The 19,732-nt window shown below is 45.4% G+C and overlaps 1 protein-coding gene across 1 annotated transcript in view; it reads left to right on the top strand.

Annotated features, from left to right (window-relative positions):
* The first annotated feature begins 1,819 nt into the window (after window positions 1-1,819).
* Window positions 1,820-19,732, top strand: part of REEP1 (receptor accessory protein 1) — a 135,449-nt gene continuing 117,536 nt past the window's right edge. Inside the window, exon 1 of the mRNA XM_044663068.1 lies at window positions 1,820-2,082. Coding sequence (XP_044519003.1) covers window positions 2,051-2,082 — 32 coding nt within the window. The 5' untranslated portion in view covers window positions 1,820-2,050. The remainder of the gene's footprint in view (window positions 2,083-19,732) is intronic.

The following is a 19,732-nucleotide window of genomic DNA, read 5'->3' as shown; positions in this document are numbered from 1 at the left end:
CTTTCTTTCTTTCTTTCTTTCTTTCTTTCTTTCTTTCTTTCTTTCTTTCTTTCTTTCTTTCTTCTTTCTTTCCCCTTACCTTCAGTCTTAGAATTCATATTAAGTGGAGCAGCTAGGAGTCAGAAGGAACTGGGTTCAAATCTGAACTCAGCTACTTCTTAACTATGTGAGACTGGGAAAACCACTTAACTCCAATTGCCTAGTCCTTACCTTGATTTGTATTATTTTTTTTAACATTTACTTTCTGTCTTAGAATATCAGTTTTAAGATAGAAGAACAAAAAGGACTAGGCAATAGGGGTTAAGTGACTTAAGTGCCCAGGGTCACACAGCTAGAGGGTATCTGAGTCCAGATTTGAACCCAAGACCTCCCATCACTAAACCTGGATCTCCATCCACTGAGTCACCTAGCTGCTCTTATTGTCTATTCTTTTTAGGTTTTTCTTTTTCTTTAAGGTTTATTATGCACTCCTATATGTCAGGCACTTTGCTAGGTACAGCACCTGGAATTCAAAGTAAAAAAAAATATTTCCTGCCCTCAAGGAACTTCAGTTCTACTGGAGTTGACAACTTCTATGACATCATGGAGATCTGCAAGCTGGAAAGGATTGCAGAAGCCATCTAGTAGAGACCATCTGGCTCTTCATAAATAGGTATTAAGTAACACAATATACGTTAGTGCAATGGATAGAGAACTGGGCCTGGAACGGATAAGACTAGTTCAAGTCCAGCCTTAGACACTTACCAGCTGTGTGGCCCTGGGCAAGTCACTTCTCTCTGATTGTCTTGGTTTCCTCATCTGTAAAATGAGCTACAAAAGGAAATGGCAAACGGCTCTAGTATCTGAGCCGAGAAAACCCCAGATGCGGTCACAAAGAGTCCACCATGACTGAATAACAGCAATAAAGTCACAATAAGGTACAGAGGAAGTTAAGGGACTTGCTCAGTGTCACACAGGTTGTAACTGAGGTAGGACTGGAAGCGAGAGCCTGTGACTCCACTACTTTTTCCATGAAATATCCAATATATTAAAAAATGATTGCAAGGCATTTTAGTGGCAAGCACTAGGATATGGAGGAAAGAGCTCACGTGGAAGTTGGGGGTTCAGAAGACCTTTGATTCTAAGAGGTGGTAGTGGGGAGTAGGGCAGAGCCCGAGCCAGGTGGAGGAGAGGGGATCTGGAATATGGAATATGAGGACACCCTCAGAGAAGCGAGGAGACTTGTCCTGGATTACACTGCTCCTATGGATGGAAGGGGTACTGGACTCGGAGTTGGGGTTCAGATCTTTCTGGAGACCCTAAGCTAGTGGTGTGTTCTTGGGCAAGTCCCTGAATATTCTAAGTGTCAAATGAGGAGACTGGCCTCGATGGCCTCTCAGTTTCCGGGCAGCTCAGAGCATATGATGCTGAGATAGTGCTATCCTGCTCTGTGTGTGTGTGATGTACGTGTGCGCGCCCGTGTGTGCGTGTGTGCGTGCCCACATTTGTGGGGAGGGGAGGGGAAAGAAAGAGAGGCGCGCCCCTTCCACAGCCCTCCCTCCAGCTGTGGCTGCCTCCGCCCGCGCCCGCAGTTTGACAGCTCGTGGGTGCGGGCGGCCGGGGGCGGGCCCGGGGCCCCCTAGGTGCCAAGGCGCGGACCGCGGCGCCGTACGGCGTGCCAGCAGCGCCCCCGGCTCTCGCCCTTCCGTGCGTCCTGCCCAATCGCAGGCTCGACCGCCGCCGCCGCCTCAGGTCCCCCGGGGGCAGGAGCAGCCAGTGCCGCTGTCCTGGGAACCTGCCGCGGCTGCGCTGACTGCGCGCCCTGCTAATGGCTGAGCCCCGGGGCTGCTCAGTGTGGCGGTAGCGGACTGACTGACGGAAGGAGCCAGCGACGTGCCCGGAGCTCCTGCGCCCAGAACCTGACCAGAGCCAGCTGCCTCCTCCTCCAACTCGCGCGCTGTGCCCAGACCAGGCCAGGCCAGACCAGGCCAGGCCAGCCTTGGCCGCGGCTGCCTCTCCTCCACCTCTGCTTACTTCGCCTCGCCTCGGATCTCCACGCCGTGCCCCCGCCATGGTGTCCTGGATCATCTCCAGGCTGGTGGTGTAAGTAGGCTTCCTACGTCCCCGGCGCTCCACTTGGGCTCTTTTCGCCCGGGGGTGCAGCCCCCGCTCGGCGCGCCTCGTCCCTGTCAGCCCTGCCTCCCCTGCCCTGCCCTGCCCTGCCCCGCCGTGTAGTGCCTCTGCTATTAATACCCGGCGGGGCCGCTAAATTTAGGAGGGGAGGTACAGTAAGGAGCGGGGCTGTGGGCACCAGAGCACGGGAGAAGGCAGCAGCAAGGCGGGGCACAGGCGCACCCTGCCTCTGCAGGAGGCCGAGCCCTTGCGGGACCCTGGAAAAGGGCTCCCTGCCTCCTGAGGAGGGGCGCGGGGGAAGGGGGGAAAGCCAGTGGATGGAGTTCTTTGCCCTGGGGTGGCTGCTCCCCCCTTCCCCCAGCTGGGTCTTTGTTTTCCAGGCTGGGTTTTTTTTGTCTGTTTGCCGGTTCTGGGGGGGAGGGGGGGGGGTCGAGGGGAAGGGGGCCCGGGCAGCAGTTCGGTCAGGCTGGCTGTCTTCTTTAAGAGAAATATCCCGATGGGTTGGTCCAGTACTGCCTGCAGGCTTTGTCACGAGAAATTGACAGAGTGGGGTTTGAAACTGACTAGGGGGCGCTGCCCAGCGAGGTCTGCCTGGAGACTGGGTGGGGGAGACGGCGGCGAAGGCGGGGCTCTCCTTGGGGAGGGGATTTTTTTCGCCCCTGTTGTTGTTGCTTTATGACCTTCTTTATGTCTCACAAAATAGCAAGTCCTAGTTCCCCCTCTCTGTCTGCATTCTAATGGCCCCCTCCCATTGTGAAGGAATCCCCTAGGAGGGCCCCTTGTTTGAAGCGCCCTCGCCGAGACGCGAGCTGGGGTGGGGTGGAGGGGCGACGAGGCTACTTTGGGTGTCTGCAGGAATGTGTCGGGCGGGAGCGCCTTCCCCAGTGACAGAACGACCGATTAGAAGCAATTTAGGCCCCTTAGAATGCTGCTTCTTGAGGGGATGGTGATGGAGAGGAAGAACCTACCGGGATACACTGAAGGGTGTGTTCCCTCTCCTCTCCCCCACCCCCGAGCCTCCGAGGTGGGTGGGTGGGTCACCTCAGGAGGCAGCCCGGATTCTCCCATGAATCATTTCTCTTCGGTTTAAATGCCTTTGGTGGGTCGGGATCTGATAGTTTATCCCTGCACGTCCCTGCTCAGTTGCAGCCCCGCTCTTAAATCCGCCTGTGGAATTGAAGAAGTCCGCCTTGGGCAGGCCTCCGGGCTTTTTCTTTGTCTGGGGGAAATGTAGCGTGGGCTCTCGGCTACGAAATCACCCCACGGCGGCTTCCCCAGGCTGCCCTAACGGACCTCCTTCTTTTCTGTCTGTCTTTCTCCCTCTATGGAGGGTAGCTTGTCGGATTCGGGGTCTAGAAGGGCGAGCCGCCCCTCCTTAGCGGCTGCCATTTTTCTAGGCTCTCCAGACCACGATGGGTTGGTCTCTTTCACTTTAAGCCCCCAAGTCATTCGATCTGGGCCCATCTGCAGCTGTTGCTAAGTGCCCTGAGGACTGGGTGTTATTCCGAGGAGGCATGTTAAATATTTAGGCACTTTCCTCTGGACTGGAGAGCTCTGCAGGGGCTCTGGGAGGGAGGGCTGACTGGAGCTCCTTCCCCTGGTCTGGCCAGAAGGGTCTCCCGGAATTGAGAAGGGGGCATTTGATCTCCCGAGTATTTTGGTCTTGGTGGGAGGGAGGGCTGGGTTACCGTCTCAGCCTGTTCACTAGCCTGGCCAAGCCCCAGAGGACAAGCTGGGAAGGTGGAAAAGGTGGATGAATGAGAGAATGAGCGAATTTGAGAGTTGGGAGGGACCTTATCCAGGATGTAGCCCAGCCCCAGAACCAGAAGAGAATCTTCACCTCGAGGCAGCATGAATGCTTAAAGCTGCACTAAGATTTTGGGGACTTCAGAGATTAGGGCGCTGGTCCTCTCCTTCTGCTCAAAGACCTTGGGTGAGGGAATGGCCAGCCACTCCTGAAATCCAGAGCCAAGCCATTCCACTGGAGGGTAAATTTATTCATATCTTGCCTTCTGGGACCCAAGAGAACAAATGTAATATCTCCTGGGGGGGGGGGGGGGAGAAGGGAAGCCCTTCAGATATTTAAACAGGGTTCCCTTCCTGTGCCCTTTGAGTCTTCTCTTCTCTTCTCTTCTCTTCTCTTCTCTTCTCTCTCTCTCTCTCTCTCTCTCTCTCTCTCTCTCTCTCTCTCTCTCTCTCTCCTTTAGGCAATGGGGGTCAAGTGACTTGCCCAGATCACACAGCTGGGAAATGTCTGAGGTCAGATTTGAACCTAGGACCTCCCATCTCTAGGCCTGGCTCTCAATCCACTGAGCTACCCAGCTACCCAGCTGCCCCCTCCCCCCAGTCTTTTCTTTTACAAGTTATACTTCATGTTGTTGTTTAGTCATGTTTGATTCTCGGTGACCCCATTTGGGATTTCCTTGGCAGAGGTCCTGGAGTTGTTTGTCATTTCCTTCTCTAGCTTATTTTTACAGGTGAGGAAACTGAGACAAATAAGGTTAAGTGACTTGCTCAGGATCACACAGCTAGTAAGTACCTGAGGGCAGGAAGAAAAGACTTCCTGACTATTTACTACAACCCCCAGTTGCCCACAGGGTGGAGATACCCAACTCCTTGACAGATCCTCATTGACAAGGACTCAGAGACAGCTAGAGGGTGCAGTGGAAGGGCAGAGCCCGTAGTCAGGAAGACTTAAGTTCAAATTCAGATACTTATTAGCTATGTGATCTTGGACAAGTCACTTAATCTCTGCCTCAGTTTTTTCATTGTAAAATGGAGCTAACAATAGCACCTACCTCCCAGGATTGTTGTGAGGATCAAATGGTATGAAAACTATAAAAAGTGCTTAGCCCAGTGCATGGCACCTAGTAGTCAGTTGATAAATGTCTGCTTCCTTCACCTTCTTGGTAGCCCTAATCTAAACATGTCCCAGTTTATCAATGCCCTTTTTCTTTTTCTTTGTTTTAAACCTTACCTTGTCTTACTAATATTGGTTCTAAGGCAAAAGAGCAGAAAAGGTAGGAATTAAGTTAAGTGACTTGGTCAGGGTCACCCAGCTAGGACGTGTCTGAGGTCAGATTTCAATCCAAGTCCTCCCAGTTCCAGGCCTGGTATTCTTCCGCTGAGCCACCTAACTACCCATGTCTATGTCCTGCTCAAACTGTGGTGCCCAGAATGGACTACAATATTCTGGATAGTGTCTGACTGCAGAACTTTTACTTCCTTGTTTTTGGAAGCTGTTATGCCCCTCACTGTAGCCTCATTTACCTTTTGTGGTTGCCACACCACACTGCTGACTCCTTGTGACCTCTAATGATAATCATTAAGAATAATGACACAATCCCATCATGCTTTTAAGGTGCCCATCCTGCTGTCCTCACAACAGTACTATGAGGTAGGCAGTGTAATTACCATTATCTCCTTTTACAGATGGGGAAACTGAGGCTCAGAGAGGCTAATCAACTTGTCCAGTAAGGAAGTGACTCACAGGCTGGGGAGGAGCAGCCACTCAGTCAGTCAGTAAACATTTGTGCTAGGCTTTGGGGATGTAAAACAGGCAAAACAAAGGCTCGGGGTTCTTCTGCTCTGCCATGCTGCTTCTTATAAATTTGGAGCTTTTTGTTGCTATTCAAACTAAGGATTGGATAGCAAACTGGAATTTCATTGGTCGAGAGAATTCCTAGGAAGGAAACTCCCCTGCTCAATGCAGGTCAGCCCCTTCTGTACAGCCTAAAGTCTTGGACTTGCTTAGAGCACCAAGAGATTAAGTGGTTTGACCAGTCAATATCGATCGGGTTTTGAACTCTCATCTCCTTTGCTTTGAGGCTGGTTTTCTATCCATTACATCATGCTGCCTCTGTTCAAAATAATCGCTGAATTATTAATCGGAAGACCTAGACTCACCCAAGTGACCATGGTTTTTCAGGATATCCTGAACAAAATCCAGATGGAAGCAGGAATTCTTATATAGACAGTGAGGTTCTTCAGATCCTTCTATTTGCTGATCACTTGATGGCCTGATGGCCTGAGCCTTGGAAGAGGAGTAGGGGGCCTCTGTCAATAAGGAAGCGATGGGCAACAGAAGTGGAATGACCAACAGGAACAATGTGTTACTTTGTTTTGTTTGCATAGATTTATGGGAGACAGTTATAGGGAACTGATCATTATTTTTTAAACCCTTATTTTTTTAGTATCAGTTCTAAGACAGAAGAGAGACAAAGGTTAGGCATTTGAGGTGAAGGGTTACACAATTAGGAAGTGCCTGAAGCCAAATTTGAACCCAGCTCCTCCCAGCTCTAGGCCTTATACTCTATCTACTGTGCTACCTAGATGTCCTGACGGTGATTTAAACATTTAAAATATTTAAAAAGAAGAAGAAAAGAAAAGGAAGGAGAAGGAGGAGGAGAAGGAAAAGTAGGAGAAGAAGCAAAAGAAGTGAAAGAAGAGGAAGAGAGGGAGAAGGGAGAAGGAAGAGGAAAAGAAAGAGAAGACAATGACGATGACGATGATGATGATGATGATGATGATGATAATGATGATGATGATGATGATGATGACGACGACGATGACAACACCATGGTGACAATGATGACAATGAAAGAGGATGAGAGTCAGGGGCTCTCTTACTGTTAGCCAGATAATCCATACAGGAAAAATTAAGTGGATGAAGAATGCACACTACCTCCGTTAAGACATCAATTGATAAACAAGCATTTATCAATATGAATCATTTGCTCTACCTCAAACACTGTTCCAGGCACTGGGGAATCCAACTATAAAAGTAAGGCATCTCTGCCCTCAAGGAGCTTATATTCAGTCAAGAACAACAATGTGTACACATGTATAGACAACATATGTGTCTTTGAACCTGCAGTCCACTGAGCTAGTCCATCAGTATGTATATCTTAGTCATCACTGTCAAGGGAGTGTGAGCTGGACCCAGAACTGGATAGAAGGAGGTCACTGAGTTGATCTACCTTGAAAAAATTAGGCCATTCTTTTGATGCTGCCATGCTACTCCCTGCAGTAGAAGCCTGTTTTTTAGCACCGAAATGCTCTTTAATGACTTTGGAAGAAAAAGTGATGTGGACGACTTTGGCAATTCTGCCTCACTTAAATCCAATTTATGCATGTCAGTGGTTCCATTTTGGTTGTCTTCAAATATGAAGGACAGCCATTCTCTTAGGGGAGAGAGGTGCCATGATGTGGTAGATTAGACGGCCAGATTTGTAATCATGAAGATCTAGGCTCAAATCTTGTCTTTGACATCAACCATGAGCAAATGGTCTCTCTCTCTCTCTCTCTCTCTCTCTCTCTCTCTCTCTCTCTCTCTCTCTCTCTCTCTCTTTAAACCCTGACCTTCCATCTTGGAATTAATACTGGATATTGGTTCTAAAGCAGAAGAGTGATAAGGGCTAGGCAATGGGGGATAAGTGACTTACCCAGGGTCACATAGCTGGGAAGTGTCTGAGGCCAGATTTGAACCTAGGACCTCCTGTTTCTAGGCCTGGCTCTCAATCCACTGAGCCACCCAGATGCCCCCCAAATATTCTCTTTCAAGAGAAGCCCTTGACCATTCCAGGGCTCAGGGCACCACATCACCAGTACCATGATCATTCAATGTCCATTGTCTCAGGATTTATGACCAGAAATCATAGATGATTGCCAAGATGCATCGAGGAGGGAGTTGCCATCCCAAATGATCCCTATGTGACAAAATCTCAGGTCTGGACCCAAAACAAAGCAAAATAAAAATAAAACTACAAGTCTGGCACAGATCCGAGATTTCAAATAAGTAGTACTTTTCCTTAAGGGCAGCTCTGACCCTGACCTACTCGATCAACTCCAATGACTTCCTATTACCTCTAAGGATAAAACATAAATTCACAACCTGGTCCCAGCCCATCTTTGTAGCCTCATTTGGACTTTATTCCCTCTTCTGCACTCTGATGGTTCTGATTTTCCCGAGAGGATACTCCATTTCCCCTCTCCATGCCTTTCACTGGCCATCCAACATGGCAGGAATGCACTTCCTCCATACCTCGATCTCCCAGAGGCCCTCTCTTCCTTTAAGACCCAACTCAAGCCCAAAGTCTTTCTTGATTTCCCTAACCACCAACGCCCTTCCTCTCAAATTCCCTTTTATTTGACAAGTTGGCATTTATTATAAATCCAGACATCTTTGTATTTTTCTCTTTATATTGGGGTGCTTTGTTATTATCTCCTTTCTCCTTCCCCCTTAGAATATCAGGTCTTAAGAGGAGGGGATCGTTTATCCTTTGTAATTACATTCCCAGTGATTGGCAGGATCTGGTATCTAGTTGGTGCCTAATAAATGCTCGCTGATGGAAAGCGAATGCCTATATTGGCAATATCCTCCCCCAGGCTTATCGGTGGCTAGTAAGGAATTTATAGTCTAAAAGTCTGGGCTGGGCACCAAGAACTTTATGGCTTGCCCATGACCTTACCCGCATAGTTCTGCCATAGGTAAGAACTGAAGCTGGGTCTGTCTGGCTCAGAATCTCTCGGTAATGCTACCTGGATGTGGGTCATGGAACTCCCATCATCTCAGAGAAAAGAAACCCAAACGCAGGTGACCCACTGGGCAGCACGGCACTAGGCAAGGGTCATCCTCGCTGACAAAGAGGGCGGATATACTGGCCAGAGACGTTGTATAGAGGCCATCGATGCTAGGAAGAGGAGGTGGGAGGCTCATATATTGGGAATGAGGGATCCCAGACTGATATAAATATAAAAATTAGTATTTTAATTAAAGCCATGCTGATAGGGATAAAATCATTAGACCACGCGCCTGTAAGTATTCAAACTGCCACCTCCACCATCTTACCTTTCATAGCTCAGAGAGAGAGCTTCCTTTCGGATTCTCCTCCCATTTAAATTGTCCTATGCGTGGTGATGCAGGCATCCCCACGCCCAAAGAACTGGAACCAGAAACCCGTTGGACCATGGGAAATGTAGTTTGATAGTTCCCACGTGTCCATAGAAAATATATATATACTTTTAAATGGCATCTCCCAAATTCCAATTAATACCAGAGAGGGCTGAGTATTACATGGGAATCTGTAAAAGATATTAAAAGAGGTAGTGCATTGAGGATTGATCCTTTGTGAAGATTTCTATTTTATTTTATTTATTTTATTTTTTAAATTTTTAAAATTTTTATTTTGAATATTTTCCCCTAGTTACACATTTCATGTTCTTTCCCTCTCCCCCAAACCCCCCCACCCTCCCCCCTTAGCCGACGCACAATTCCACTGGGTTTTACACGTATCATTGATCAAGACCTACTTCCGTATTATTGATAGTTGCACTAGAGTTATCGTTTAGGGTCTTCATCCCCAATAATATCCCCATCAGCCCATGGGTTCAAGCAGTTGTTTTCCTTCTGTGTTTCTCCTTTGCGGAGGATTTCTAGAAGGCTACAGGCAAGAATTATAGTTTGAGAGGGAGACCTAGTTTTCCTTCTTGTTGCTAATAAGGTCAATAACATTGTGGACCACATATACCCCACCTCCTACATTTGGTGTCCTAGAAGATCTAGACCTGGATTAGATCTAGACTTTTGAGGCCTAGATTTGACCTTGGAGGACCTGGGTTCATCACTCAACTCTGATATTAATTCATGTGTGGATGGCAGCATGGTACCCTTGACCAAGAGGTCTGAGTCAGAATCAAATGACCTGAATTTGAATCCTAGTCTCTCATGTAATGCCCATATGACCTTGGACAAGTCACTTAAATTCGTGGCCTCGGTTTCCTGTTTTGTAAAATAGAGGGTTGGACTAGATGGCCTCCGAAGTTCTTTCCAGTTACGTGGCTGCAATCCTGTGACCTTGGGTATTTCCTTCTTCTCATGGTTCAATGAAAAGGGAAAAAGTATGGAGTAAAGGAATGAGGATTCGAATCCAGGATTGGCCCATTATCTCCTGGGTTATTTCGGACAAGCGACTTTACCTTTTCGATTTCTTCATTTGTAAAAATGAGTCGGTTCAGAGTATAACAGATCTAAGATTCCTTTAGCTCTAGCTATAAAACTATCAGGGGCATAACTAGATGAGCAGAGAGATTAGAAGAGAAAGTGCTTCCTATTGCTGGGGAATGAATGAATAAATGAGTGTATTGATCCTTTGAAGAGCTCCTTGAGCCTTCCTTTCCTAATCTATAGAGTGAAAGTGTTGAACTAAATGACTTCAAAGGTCCTTTCCCAGGTTTAAATCCTACAGTTCCTCTTTTCCCTTAAGAACTATTATCCTTAGGTCTGCTATGAGTCTAGCTAAACTGTTTTCGAAGCTGTTTCCATCTGCAGCCTACCACATCATCTCCTGGGGGAAAAGAACTCTTTTACTTTGTCCTAAACAAATCTTTAAGAGTCAAGTGGGGGGTCAGCTGGGTGGCTCAATGGATTGAGAGTCAGGCTCAGAGACGGAGTTTCTGGGTTCAAATCTGGCCTCAGACACTTCCCAGCTTTGTGACCCTGGGCAAGTCACTTGACCCCCATTGCCTAGCCCTTATCACTCTTCTGCCTTAGAACCAATATCGTATTGATTCTAAGACAAAAGGTAAGGGTTTAAAAAAAAAAGAGTCAAGTAGGAGGCCAGCTGGTGGCTCAGTGGATAGAACTCTAGGTCTGGAGTCAGGAGGACCTGGGTTTGAATCTAGCCTCAGACACTTCCTAATTGTCTAACCCTAGGCAAATTACTGAACCCCAGTTTCCTACCTCTTACTTCTCTTCTGCCTTGGAATCCACACTTAATAGGGACTCTGTTTTAAAAAAGTGAAGTTTACCAGTGTTTAGAGATTTTGTTTTACCATATGTTGCTCCTGTCCTTTCTTCTCCTGTCTGAGTAGACTGCTAACATATCTAAGAAGTTTAAAGGAGCATAGATCTTAGGATATAAAGGAGATTATGACGTCCTGGCCTTTGAGGCAGAGGAGAGACCAGATAAGGTCATGCTGGACACAGAGACACAGAGAAAGAGCAGCTATAGGCCAGGGAGTTGGACTTTACATCCTGGCAAAATTCTAAAGTGGTTAATTAAAGAGAGGATTCCTGAAAGTTTAAGAAAAGTAACAGTGATCATAAAAAACAGGATAACTTTGTGTCAAGTCAAATCAACAAGTGCCGATGAAGTGCCAATGAGCCAGAGAAGGAAATGGCAAACTACTCCAGTATCTCTGCCAAGAAAACCCCAAATACGGTCACAAAGAGTTGGACTTGACTGAAACGACTAAACGCCACCACCACCAAATTGCTAGACACCAAGAGCTTCAGCAAGAACAAATAATTCCAGACAGTTCATTTTTCCTCTTTATCAGGATTGCCCAATTACTGATTAGGGGAATGCTATAGATTAGTGATGGCAAATCTTTCAAAGACTAGAGTGCCCAAACTGCAACCCTCAGGCTGTATGTGAGCCCCCTGCCTTGCCCCTGACAAGAAAGAGAGGAAGCATTCCCATTGGACTGCTGGGCAGGGGGTGGGAAATATGAAAAATGTCCTCAAGCACTTGCAGAGAGGAGGAAGGGCACAGCCCCCCCCCCTCCAGCACACTCCGGCATGTGTGCCAAAGATTTGCCAACATGGCCAAAGATGCAGTTTGCCTAGGTTTTAGATACTTGATAAAATATCTCCTGTCTTTCTTGGGGAAAAGATGGAGAGACAATGGGTGAGATGAGAGTACAATTAATTGGATTTGGAAGTTGTTAAATAGCCACTCAAAGAATAGTTAATGCTCTTATGTCGACTTGGTAGGAAGTCTCCAGTGGCCTGCTCTAGGGATTTCTGCTTGGCTCTGGGCTCCTTAGCATTTTTAACAATAACTTGGATGAAGGCAGATGACACCAAGCTGAGAGGGAGAGCTAACACACTGGAACACAGATTCGAGTTCCAAAAAGATACCTTGTTAGGTCAGAACATTGGGCTGAATCTGGAAAGCTGATTATTTAAATCCCTTACCTTCTAAGGCATAAGAACGGCAAGGGCTAGGCATTTGGGGTTAAGTGACTTACCCAGGGTCATAGAGCAAGGAAGTGATAAGCTGAAATTGAGTAGGGATAAGTCTTTTCCAAGAGTTGGATTCAAGAAATAGATTTCACAAATCAAGTCAGTAAGTATTTATTAAGTACCTACTTTGTGCTAAGCACTGGGCATAGGAAGCAAGGCAAAAAGCAAGTGCCTGCCCTGAAGGAGCTTACAGTTTAATAAAAGAGACAACTGTGTGCCAACAAGATAATTAGAGAGGGAAAACACTAATGTTAAGGTAAAAGGCTGGGAGAGCTCTGGGCAGAAGATGGGATTTTAGCTGGGATAGGAAGGGATTCAAGGAAGCCAGGAGCCAGAGATGAAAAAGGACAGAATTCCAGGCACGAGAGACAGCCAGGGAATGAGGAGATGACATGAGAGTCAGAGCTAGACTTAAAAAAAAATCAATTTGGCAGCTGAGTGGTGGATGGAGTAGACACTTGATGCAGAGTCCAACTAGCAGACTATTGCAGAAGTCCAGATAAGTGGCGATGAGGACCTTTCCAAGTGCAGTGTAGAGGAGGTACCATGAGATCTCAGTTTGTCTGAAAAAGATTTGGGGCTTTTATTAACCTGCAAACTTGATATCAATCAACAGTGGGGTAGCTAAGAAAGTCAGTTTAATCTTGGCTGCATTAAGAGTGACTTAGCAAGGGGAAGTTAGGGACTCGGTAGATAGAGAGCTGGGCTTGGAGACAGGAGGTTCTAGGTTGAAATTTGACTTCAGCCACATTAGCTGTTTGACCCTAGGCAAGTCACTTAACCTCAATTGCCTAGCACTTACAGATCTGCCTTGGAACTGATACTCTGTATTACTTCTTTTCTTTTTTTTTAACCCCTTAACTTCTGTGTATTGGCTCCTAGGTGGAAGAGTGGTAAGGGTGGGCAATGGGGGTCAAGTGACTTGCCCAGGGTCATACAGCTGGGAAGTGTCTGAGGCCGGATTTGAACCTAGGATCTCCCATCTCTAGGCCTGATTCTCAATCCACTGAGCTACCCAGCTGCCCCTCTCTGTATTACTTCTAAGAAAGAAAGAGTTTAAAAATTAAAAAAAAAATAATTTAAAAAAGGCTTAACTGACCTCAGATACTTCCTAGCTGTATGACTCTGGGCAAGTCACTTCACCTCCATTGCTTAGCCCTTAACTCTCTTCTGTCTCAGAACTGATACCTGGCATCAATTCTAAGACAGAAGTTAAGGGTTATTTAAAAACAAAAACAAAAACGGTGGCTTGGCTTCCAGGAATAAAGAGGTCTCTGTTTCTTGCCTTGGTCTGTATTTACCAGGAGTATCATGTTTAGGTGTGGGCCCCACCGTTTCTGAAGGACACTCGAAAACTGGATTTCGTCCAGTGGCTTTGACCTCGATGATAAAGGGCCTTGAGCCTATGTCCCGGGAGGCTCAGGTGCAGACACCGGCCATCACTGGTCTGGAGAAGAGTAGCCTGGGGGTGGTCATACTAGCTTATACACATAGATGTCAAGTTGCCTCAAAGCTATCTCATGGAAGAGGGTTTAGATTTGTTTTTGTGGCTTTGGAGGGAAGAACTAGAAATAACGAGTGGAAGTTCCAAGGAGACAAGTTTGTCAGAAAAATTCTTCCTCTCAATGAGATCCTTCACTAGCACAATAGCCAGCCTCTGAAGGTAGGGATTTTTCTCGCTGTTGCAATTCAAGTAAAGGCTGGACAAAGGTGAATAAATCACAGATCAAACCCCAGGAGGATAAGTCAGCTAAGTCGTATCAGTAACCAACGAATCCTATGGAGAAAAGGCAAGGAAAGATAACACAATCAGGAATACCCAGGGGTCGGGGAGAATGATACCACGGCACTGCCTGCCATCAACTTTAATGCAAGTTTTTCTTTTGGGTCTAGATCAGTGATGGGCAACTGGTGTGTCAAAATTCGCCAAAAAACCAAGCATAGCTCGGGTGGTGTCACTTGGAGAAAAAACCCATAATTTCACGATATTTATAGTTTAAATAACAAAAATGTATCATTGTAGTCCATAACTGTTTTCAATAAACCAAAATAGGTTCATTAATATAGGTAGAATTGTCATCTATAGTGCCCAGAGTGTCTACACTACACTACAGCAAATGTTTCATCCTCGGCATGCGGCCCCAGACTTCTCTGTATGTGTCAGTGCTGACACGCGCGTCATAGGTTTGCCATCACCGATCTAGATGCAATTTAAGCTATTGAATGTTCCAGAATATTTACAAATTAAATGATAAAGAAGTTGGAACGGCCACTTGTTCATTGTATTGGCGTGGGGGCAGTGGGTTGGACAAATTGGCCAACTCTGAAATGCTGTGATTCCAAACCCGAGTATTGTCATGGAGGGTGACGCCAGCCAAGAAGCACGGGGCTAATGATGCATAGGGCAGACTTGTACCACTATAGGAAACATTTTGAAATTTGTGGACTAGGAATAAACCTGAATGAACCCCCTTCTTTATTTCTTATTACCCTTTTCTGAGTCCTTTGACCTCATCAAGTTCAGAAGGGATCAGTTGAACTCAGCAAGCCCTTTTAAGTGTCTCCTTTTTACCAAGCGTTGTGCCAAGTGCTAGGGCTACAAAGGGCAAAAAACAGCCTCTGTCCCTAAGGAGTTCACAGCAAATATGATACATGTGATATAAACTGGAGATAATGTCAAAGGGAAGACACTTGCATTAAAGGGGATCTGAGCCACCATAATTAGCAGTTTTTGTACCAGAGCCAAGGCAGGGTGCGGGCAGAGAGGATGCCTAGTTTGGAAGACTATGATGTTTCTAGGCTGCTGATCACAGCTAAGTGAAGGAGAAGGGAAGGAAATAATGGATGCAATGATTACCCATTGTTGCTGATGGTGTCATAGTAGGGCCCAATGTCTCTCATAGTTTTTAGGCTGCTGAAAGACTGGCTGCAGCTGGAGTTCTGGGGCAGAGGAACTAAGAAATTGATTATTGATTGATCAATACTTAAGAATTTTAGTTAATCACTGCAATTATGGATCTATGGATCAGATTTGAATTTACTAGTGTAGGCCTAGTGGTAGAGTTTGTAAAAGCCTATGCTGCCTTGTCTTGAGACTGCTAGTTAGTCTTGTCTCTTTTGGAAGAAAAGGAAGATGAGTGGGGGATGAGTCAACATGGTCAAGAGATGCTTTGCCTCGCACTGAGGCTCTGATTTGAGTAGCATGTGCCATGGGACTTTCCAGAGAGTGTACTCAACTGTGTTTTCCCTGTTGCTATGGCCTCTAGAAACCCCTCTTGCTTGTCAGTGGTGATGTATACCCCACCTTTTACCTACCCTATAGATCAGGGGTTGGCAACCTTTTTGGCCGTGAGAACCATAAACGCCACATTTTTTAAAATGTCATTTCGTGAGAGCCATACAGTGCTCACAGTGCTGCTCCTGTAACAGTGCCTGAAAAAAAAAATGGACTTTATGGCTCCTGCAGAAAGAGCCATACGTTGCCAAAACCCTCCTATAGATCAATCATAGTCTTAGTTTAGTTTGAATCACTTTGTTTAGTTTGCATCAAACTCTAGAAAAAGTTGTTCTGATTATAAGATAGATCTCTATTCACTGAGGAGTCATTGATATACACATTTAAAACCTTTACCTTCTGACTTAGAATCAATACTATGTACTGGTTGCAAGGCAGAAGAGCAGTAAGGGTAGGCAATGGGGGTTAAGTGACTTGTCCAGGGTCACAGAGCTAGGAAATATCTGAGGTGAGATTGGAACCCAGGACCTCTAATCTCTAGGGTTGGCTACAATCCACTGAGCCACCTAGCTGCCCCCAATCTTTGTTACTGACAGTTGCTAGCCTTGCTAATAGATAATGCTCAGACTTTTGTATCTCAGTTTCTCTTTGTTGCAGGTTTTTACCAAGATAGAACCATTCAGCAAAACAGATTAACATACAGAAAAATATTACATTATATTCAATTGTCCAAGCCCCCCAGATTGACCTCTGCTCAGGAAAGGGGGTAACTTTTTCATATTGAAGGAAAGAAAAGCACCATATGAAATACAATATGTATAAGAGCCACTTCTATGGTAATGAAGAGCTGAAATAAAGTAGATGTCCACTGCTTAGAGAATAGCTATGCAAAATGGTGTATGAGAATGTGTTTGAATAATCCTGTGCTGTAAGAAACGACAACATTAAACTACTGAGAAGCCTAGAAATACTTATGCGAACTGGTTCTTTGTTATAAGGCATGGCTGGGCAAGGGGAGGATACAGAGAGAAATCGAGGCAATGAAGAAATAAACTATATCAATAAAAATCTGTTATTTAGTAAAAGAAAAATCTCAGTGCTTTCCATAGTCAGTCAATCAGTCAGTAAACACATATGGAAGACCTATGTGCCAGGTATTGCTCCAGATGCTGTAGAAAGGAAACAAAAGGCAAAAGATAGTTCCTGCCCTCAAGGAGCTTAAAATCCAAAGTGAGAAGACAATGTACAAAAGGAAGCTCTAAGCCAGTGATTCTCAAAGTGGGCGCCACCGCCCCCTGGTGGGTGCTGCAGCGATCCAGGGTGAGCGGTGATGGCCACAGGTGCATTGATCTTTCCTATTAATTGCTATTAAAATTTAAAAAAAAAATTAATTTCCAGGGGTGCTAAGTAATATTCTTTCTGGAAAGGGGGCGGTAGGCCAAAAAAGTTTGGGAACCACTGCTCTAAGCTGATCTGAATTTCTTTGGTTGTGCTCTATATTGCCTCTCTAATTTTCCCTCATGCTGATTTTTGAGCTAGCTCAATCAAACCTTTAACTAAGGTTAGGCCATCAGAATTGTGTCTTGGGGGAGAAACTTTAGAGGGCACCATCTTGGATTGTCATTTTTCCTTTAGCACATTTCTTCTCCTGGTGGCTGTAAAACACATGAGCTTCTCTCCCCTAGCCATACCTTGGCCATGGTGGAACCCTTGGTTCTCTTGAAGTCTTAGCACAAGTACCACATGCTTCAAGAGGACTCTAATGAACAATTCAGTTTTTGTGGTCTTCCTAATCACTCGATATAAATTTTTATTTATTTATCTGTGAACATGTTGTATTCTTATGGAAGAATTTAAGATCCTTAAAGGTCAGGGATTATCTTGCTGTTTGTCTTTGTACCTCTACAAATAGCACAATACCTGACATATAGTAGGCACTCAATAAATATTTCTTTTTTTTTTTTTTTAAACCCTTAACTTCTGTGTATTGACTCCTTGGTGGAAGAGTGGTAAGGGTGGGCAATGGGGGTTAAGTGACTTGCCCAGGGCCACCCAGCTGGGAAGTGTCTGAGGCCAGATTTGAACCTAGGACCTCCCGTCTCTAGTCTCAATCCACTGAGCTACCCAGCTGCCCCTTATTTTTCTTAATGACTTCCTTGGGTCTAGATATGGAACCTCGAGATCAAAGTCAGTGGACATGTTAGTCACTTTATTTTATTTGCTTAATTCCAAATTGCTTTCTAGAATGGTTGGGGCAATTTTAGTGCCCTATTTGCACTACATAGTTCACAGTTCTGTTAACATATATATTAATAGGGACAACTAGGAAGTATAGTGGATAGAGCTCCAGGTCTGGAATCAGGAGGACCAGGGTTCAAATCTGGCCTCAGACACTTCTTAGCTGTGTGACCTTGGACAAATCACTTCACCCCAACTGCTTAGCCCCTACCTTTCTTCTGCCTTGGAATTAATACTTAAGAGTTGATTTTTTTTTTTTAAATTTTAAACCCTTAACTTCTGTGTATTGACTTATAGGTGGAAGAGTGGTAAGGGTAGGCAATGGGGGTCAAGTGACCTGCCCAGGGTCACACAGCTGGGAAGTGTCTGAGGCCGGATTTGAACCTAGGACCTCCCGTCTCTAGGCCTGGCTCTCAATCCACTGAGCTACCCAGCTGCCCCCCTTAAGAGTTGATTTTAAGACAGAAGGGAAGGGTTTAAAAAAACACAAGAAATAGACGAGTGTGCCTGTTTCCCCCCAACCTCTCCAACACTGGTATTTGTCTCCTTCGCTGTTTTCATTTGGATTTTTCCCATGTGACCGATTGGAGGGCATTCCTTCATCTGGTCATTAATAGTTTGCCGCTCTTCTTAGAACTATTTGTTCGCCTCCTCCAGTGACTTCTCTCTTGGGGCATTTTGATTTTTTATTTTAGTACGTGAGAACGAGGTTCGCCATAGTCTAAGGTGGGAGAAGTGTGTGTACCGTCTACCCCTCCCTGTACATATGGTTGTGGAGGAAGAAAGACAATCTCTCCCGTGGTCCTTCTTGGGAATGCTGGAAGTCTTAGAACATCTGTCATAAGAGCAGATGGTTGCCTCAGTGACCTTGAGCAGAAATTTGGCAGAGCTATTCAGGTAACAGATAGAAGCGAGGAACAGAAATGGCTAAATAGAGAAAATGGTAACATAAGCTCTGGGAGAGGGTAGAGATGGTTTCGTTTTTTGTATCTGTATCCCCAGAGTGGAACCCAGTGCCGGACACATAGTAAGCACTTAATTAATACATGCTTGTTGGTGGATTGATTGAAATTATGGGCAAGGAGTATTCAAATTCATTGACTTTATTTATTTATTTTGACAACTAAGAATTAATCAGAAACTCCTTTTCATTTTAATCCTTGTTAGCCTTTCCAAAGTGTGCTGCGGATCCACTGTCCATTCCAGTGTCTTTTCCCCTACAATTTGCTTTCTTCCATTTATTAAGCATCTAGGCAGCTGCATGCTGGTAAATATTTAACAACCAGATCTCCAAAAAAAAAAAAAATGTATACAGGACCTTTTTAAGTTTAAATTACATTATTAACATTTTCTCCATCACTTTCTTAAGTCTGATCAGCACAGCGGTTGATTGAATTCTTTTTTTTTTTTTAAACCCTTGTACTTCGGTATATTGTCTCATAGGTGGAAGATTGGTAAGGGTAGGCAATGGGGGTCAAGTGACTTGCCCAGGGTCACACAGCTGGGAAGTGTCTGAGGTCGGATTTGAACCTAGGACCTCCCGTCTCTAGGCCTGACTCTCACTCCACTGAGCTACCCAGCTGCCCAATTGATTGAATTCTGATTTGTAGTGTTTTCCCTATTTCCCAGGTGTAAATGTTCACACTGAAAATTTAACCATCAGCTGGCTGGTTAGATTTGGCTTCAGCATACCCTTCCTCCTACCATAGTACTGGGTAATGGGGGTATTGCTATTTCTTGTCTTTTTTTTCCCCCAGTTTTTCTTCTTGACCCCATTTGGAGTCAGCAGTTGGAATGGTTGGCCATTTCCTTCTCCAGCTCATTTTACAGATGAGGAAACTGAGTCAAATAGGGCCACTTGCCCAGGGTCACATACAGATTTGGACTCAGGAAAATGAGACTTTCTGACTTTAGGCCCAGCACTCTATCCACTGGTCTACCTAGCTGGGGATAGAGAGACAAAATAGATGAAATAGAGATACTTAGCTTAGAAAAAAGAAGGGGGGGGTGTGTGTAACCTGGCTACTGGTTTAGGGTCTTTTAAGGTTAACTCTTGGAAAAGGGATCATATGTATTAGCAGTGGCTTTTTTTAAAACCCTTACTGTCTGTCTTAGAATTG

The sequence above is a fragment of the Gracilinanus agilis genome, chromosome 2 (genome assembly GCF_016433145.1).
Source record: "Gracilinanus agilis isolate LMUSP501 chromosome 2, AgileGrace, whole genome shotgun sequence".
NCBI lineage: Eukaryota > Metazoa > Chordata > Mammalia > Didelphimorphia > Didelphidae > Gracilinanus > Gracilinanus agilis.
The sequence above is the reverse complement of the archived record's forward strand: the minus strand, read 5'-3'. Positions and strand labels throughout refer to the sequence as shown.